This window comes from Myotis davidii, unplaced genomic scaffold (assembly GCF_000327345.1).
Source record: "Myotis davidii unplaced genomic scaffold, ASM32734v1 scaffold908, whole genome shotgun sequence".
NCBI classification, from domain to species: domain Eukaryota; kingdom Metazoa; phylum Chordata; class Mammalia; order Chiroptera; family Vespertilionidae; genus Myotis; species Myotis davidii.
In genome coordinates, this window is record NW_006298724.1 from 1 (window position 1) to 5,275 (window position 5,275).

The 5,275-nt window shown below is 48.9% G+C and overlaps 1 protein-coding gene across 1 annotated transcript in view; it reads right to left on the reverse strand.

The window, feature by feature from the left end:
• Positions 1-4,803: 4,803 nt before the first annotated feature.
• PTPN18 (protein tyrosine phosphatase, non-receptor type 18) overlaps positions 4,804-5,275 on the reverse strand; it is a 21,027-nt gene continuing 20,555 nt past the window's right edge. Inside the window, exons 6-7 of the mRNA XM_015570948.1 lie at positions 5,226-5,268; positions 4,804-5,000 (exon numbers count right to left, since the gene is read on the reverse strand). Of these exons, the coding sequence (XP_015426434.1) occupies positions 4,933-5,000; positions 5,226-5,268 (111 nt within the window). The 3' untranslated portion in view covers positions 4,804-4,932. The remainder of the gene's footprint in view (positions 5,001-5,225; positions 5,269-5,275) is intronic.

The window sequence follows — 5,275 nt, forward strand, 5'->3', positions numbered from 1 at the left end:
GATCACCCCAACTGCTGCCCTGCCAGCTGGATCACCCCCAACTGCTCGCTTGACTGCCTGATCACCCCTAAGTGCCTCTGCCTGCAAGCCTGATAGCCCCTAACTGCCCTCCCCTACCAGCCTGGTCACCCCTAACTGCCCTCCCCTGGCGGCCTGGTTGCCCCTAAGTGCCCTCCTCTGACAGCCTGATCACCTGTAACAGCTTCTGCCTTGGCCCCCAACACAGTGGCTTTGTCCAGAAGGATGTCTGGATGGATGTCCGAAAGATGTCTGGTCTAATTAGCATATTACCCCTTTTTTGGTATAGATAACATATATGCCCCTAAAAAGTTACAGCTCTGGACACAGGAAGTGCTGCAGTTTTTCCCTCTCCAGAGCTGCAGTCGCCACCTGGAGGTTATAGGGCTGCCCTCGAAGTCCTCAGCATCCTCCTGTCAGGCAGGGCAAACATGGTGGTGGACTCCACAATGGAACTGCTATTTTTAGATACTTTTAAACACCCCAGCACTGAGGTAACACTCCACTTCTTGATTCTGACTCTGCTTCTAGACTGTGGGACATGTACAAAAAATCTTTAGGCATGCCTCGACTTTTGCGATCAGGATCACGGGCCGCAGGCAAGCGGCTCTTGGGTCCCGGGGGTGCTGCCTTGCCTGCAGCCCAGCTTTCCAATCACAATCACCGGCTGGGGGATGGGCAAAGGCAGCCCCAGCTCTTGCCTGCCGCCTGGATTTCTGATCACCATTCTTCCATCCTTCCCCTTTCACCTGCCATCATTGTGCCTACATATGCAAATTAACCACTATCTTTGTTGGCAGTTAATTTGCATATCGCCCAGATTAGCCAATGGGAAGTGTAGCGAAGGTACGGTCAATTACCCTGTTTGTCTTTTATTAGATAGGATTAGGAAGCCTATGAATAAATAGTGTGAGATAAATTAACTTGAACATTTACTAAGTGCCAGATACTGCTATAGGTTCTGGGAATTATTGACATAAACTTCCAAACCCGTAAAAAATTTTATGAGTTTGAGCCAAACTGATGACCATTGCCAGGAAGCAAAATCCCAATGCTCCAAAGAATGGCAGATTTGCAGTTTATTTTATGCATTATAATGAAAGATGGAGGCATAAGGAAGGTTACATTAAATTTACTGGTGGTAGATTAGGGAGATGGGAGAAAGTAAAGTGGGGAAATTTCTAAGATTGGGTTAAAGTCAAATACCTCTTTTACATTGCTAGGTATGTGATATGTTGTGATCTATAATACGTATTTTGTTCTTTGTCTACAGTTCCTGGCTCCCAGCTCTCAACACCCTGAAATTTCCTAACCACATAGGATGGTCTGAAATTAAAACTTCCTAACTAAAAGTGAGTCATGGGGAGTAGTCATGTCCTAGGCCAGTATCTCCCTTGACAGAGGTCAATTTTTACCTTAACTGAGTCTGTCTATTGTCTTTTTGCATCTAGGATATTAAACTTTTGAAATATCAGAATAATTTCCTGGGCTAAGTAAAGTGGGGATAACAAAATTATCTCCGTTAAAGAAAACCTTTTATGCCTGAAGTCTTTTCTGAAACAAAGGGTTTATTGAGCCAAATGCTAGCCCAAAAAGGACAGATTCTGGAGCATGCAGTCTAAACCACCAGCAGCACAGCTAGAGGGGGAAGGCAATATGTCTTCTGTCCTGGAGTTGATGAACTCTTTTATATATTACTAGAGGCCCAGTGCACAAATTCATGCACAGGTGGGGTCCAGACAGCCCAGCCCCAATCAGTGTGGATTGGGGCAGGGCCGGCTGTGGGGAGGGGCCAAGGGTGATTGGCCAGTGGGCCCACCCCTGATTGGGGTGAGTGGCCGATTGAGGGCAGGCAGGGCCAGCTGTGGGGAGGGGCTGTAGGTGGTGGGCCAGTCGGCCCCACCCCTGATTGGGGTGAGTGGCCGATTGAGGGCAGGCAGGGCCAGCTGTGGGGAGGGGCTGTAGGTGGTGGGCCAGTCGGCCCCACCCCTGATTGGGTTTGGAGGGCCGATCTGGGGTGGGGCCGGGTAGAAGGAGGGGCTGCAGGAGATTGGCTGGGAAGCCCTGCCCCCTATTGGGGTGGGGGGAAATCAGGGATGGGGCGCCTGGGAGGGCAAGGAGGAAGGGCCTTGGGGGGGTTGGCCAGCTGCCCTGATCTCGATTGGGGTGGGAGAGGCCGATCAGGGGTAGGGCCAGCCGGGGGGAGGGGCCGCAGGCTCTGCCCCCCCATCAGGTGGGTTCGCTGGCCACAGTGGATGTCATAGCGACCGGTCATTCTGGTCATTATGGCATTATAGTCACTGGCTTTTTATATATATAGATGTTTCAGGGAAGAAAGATGTAACTTGTTTTGAAAGAATTTATGTTGGCTACAGATAAGGCGGTGGGAAAAGGTGAAGGGGGGCAGTTCTAGAATAGATGTACAGTCCTTAAGGAAGAAATATTTACCACTTTTGATTGGTGCTGGACAAGTTCTGCAAGTTCATGCATAAGCAGTATGTTGCGGTGTCTAGTGGTCCATTATTTCTTTTCAGATAACCCCCTGAAGTTGATTCAAAGCTCCAAGGTACATTCAGGAATGTGAGCACTCTATTGTTAGTTAGCCCACAGCTGGCTAAATACTCTTGTTTTTTCTCTCACTCTCCTGCCTGCAGTAATTTAATTTAGCACACCTCAGAATTTTTCTCGTCACCTTTATTGTGAAGTTGTTCTGAAGATCACTGACTCAGTCCATGTACATACTAAACAGTTAGTGTTAGCTATGTGGGTCTGTATGGGCAAGTGGCAGGTAAAGGCTTTAATGGTCCATGCTCATCACAGACACAGGACAGCTTTCAATAACCTGGACAGGGTACTGTGTTGGGGAGAAATAGCTGGGAGTCTGCCTGGATGAACATGGCATTGTCAGATAGACAGTGTTGGGAAGATCACATGGGAAGGACATCTCACAGAGCAGAAGCAGGATTTTAGAGCATCAAGTATATTTACTCTTGTCTTTCTATTTACCTGCAGTGCTGGCCAGCTTAAAGATCTGGATGGGAAACTGTTTCCTAGCTGGGTGACTCATCTGTCTATGTGTACAGATAGAGATTTGTCTGGCTTCCTGAGTGTCTACCTGTCTTGATGGAGGAGTGGGGTGGGGTGGAGGGGTGTCTGTTGTCTTTCTGGCCTGGGGTTTGCATGTCTACACACATAGGGGTTTGTCTGAGGGTCTTATGAAGCTGGGAGTCATTCTATCTGGAGCTCATTTTTCCAATTGAATCAATCTACTTGGAGGTTCATGAGTCTGTTTGGCTAGGAGCTGGTATGTCTGTCTGGGTCAGTCTATTTGTCTATAAGGCTAGAGATCTGTCTTGCTGGATACAGATTTGTTTGCCAAGATGACAATGTGTCCATCTACCCAAGGGTTGGGGATCTATCTGGCCAGGGGTCTGTGTGAACAGCAAGGAAACAGTCTGGTTGGGGAGGGTCTTTCTCTCTGGCTGGGCTCTTTCTAAATAGGATCTGACTTGCTAGAGATCAGTCATCTGTCCAGAGGAGGGTCCACCCATTCATCTGGTTTGAGGTGACTGTCTAGTTTGGAATTTAACTAACCAATTGGCTTGAAGTCCACTTACCTCTCTGGCTGGGGATAGTCTCACTGTAGAAATGGGAGTCCATCTGTCCAATTAAGGGTCATTGGGGTCCTATTTTTCTGAGGGGCTGGAGGTCCCTCTGGCTAGTAGGAAGTCTGTTTGAAGGATCTGCTGATCTACAATGTATGCCTAGCTGGGAGGTAGTCAGGATTCTGTCTGGCTCATGATGCTCATGTTGACTGCCTGGGAGTTGACCTGATTGTCTTCCCATCAGGAGGTACAGCAATTTGTCTGCCAAAATGTGGGTTCTGTGTAGTTGGTGACTTAGTGGAGTTTGTCCACCTGTCTGGAGGTCCACCTATCTGCCGGGTTGTGAGTCTAGCCGGCTGATTGGGGTATCTGTGTATTGAAGGGTCTGTCTATGTGACTGTTGTCTATTTGGCTGGGAATCCATCTAGCTAGCTGGGAGTCTCTCTGCCCACCAGGGGGAGGGCATATCTGGCTAGCTAAGAGGATGCCTATGTGTCCATCCAGCTGTGTGAACTGTCCCTCTGAAAGTCTACTGGTATGGCTATCTGCCTGTCCAGCTTGGGGATCTCTCTCTCTCTCTACTCATCTGAAGATCTTTTCACCTGTCTAAAATCATCCTACTTGCCCTAGGATGGTTTGGCTCAGTGGATAGAGCATTGGCCTGCGGACTGAAGGGTCCCAGGTTCAATTCTGGTTAAGGGCACATGCCAGGGTTGCAGGCTCAATCCCCAGTAGGGGGCATGCAGGAGGTAGCCGATCAATGATTCTCTCATCATTGATGTTTCTGTCTTTCTCTCCTTCTCCTTTCTTCTCTGAAACCAATAAAAATATATATTAAAAAATAAAATAAGCCTACTTGACTATTGTCATGCCTAGCTTGGATCTGTCTGAATAGTGGGGGATAGTCTTTCTCAAGGTCCATCCATCTTTCTGTATCATCAGCTGAATGTCTGAGGAAGGGAGTCTTAGATACTGAGATGAACTGGTCTATTATGTGGTGATGGGGGCAGTCTCCAGAAGCCTATCTGTTCATCCTCCCCTTCACAACTGGGGGGCCCTTGGGGTTGAACCCATCCCTAATGTTCATTCTTGAACTACCCAGGTCAGTCTCACCAATCATTATCTCCCAGCTACCACCTCAAGCCTTGAATGCTATAGTTACTGGGACAAAACCCGCACATTTCCCACTCTGAGAATTTTTATTTTGATCCAGGCCCAGTGTTTCCATTCCCAACACTTCACAAAGCAGAGCACAACCTTCAGCAGTCCAGGCACCCATGTGGGGTAGCAGGCAGGCTGGGCGCAGCATTCACACCCGGGTCCACTCCGCAGGAGGGTCCCGGGGCCCTTTAGGCCTCCCAATGCGCAGGTTGAAACCTGGGAAAGTAAGGGCACCATGTGTCTCAGGGAGAAGTTAAGATGTGGAGAGGTAAGCAACTTAGGTAAAGCCATCTTCAAGCCTTCAGACTCTCCTGGTTCACTGCAGCCTCATCCACAGAACTCCGAGGCCCAGAGCCCCATGCCACCATCCTTAAAACACCATACTTCTGGAATTCAGTCAAAGCTGCAGAGTCCCAGAAACTTGGGCTTTGTCTGACTTACCTAGACCACTGGCCTGAGATCCACCAGCCACGTCCTCGTATGTGCCAGGC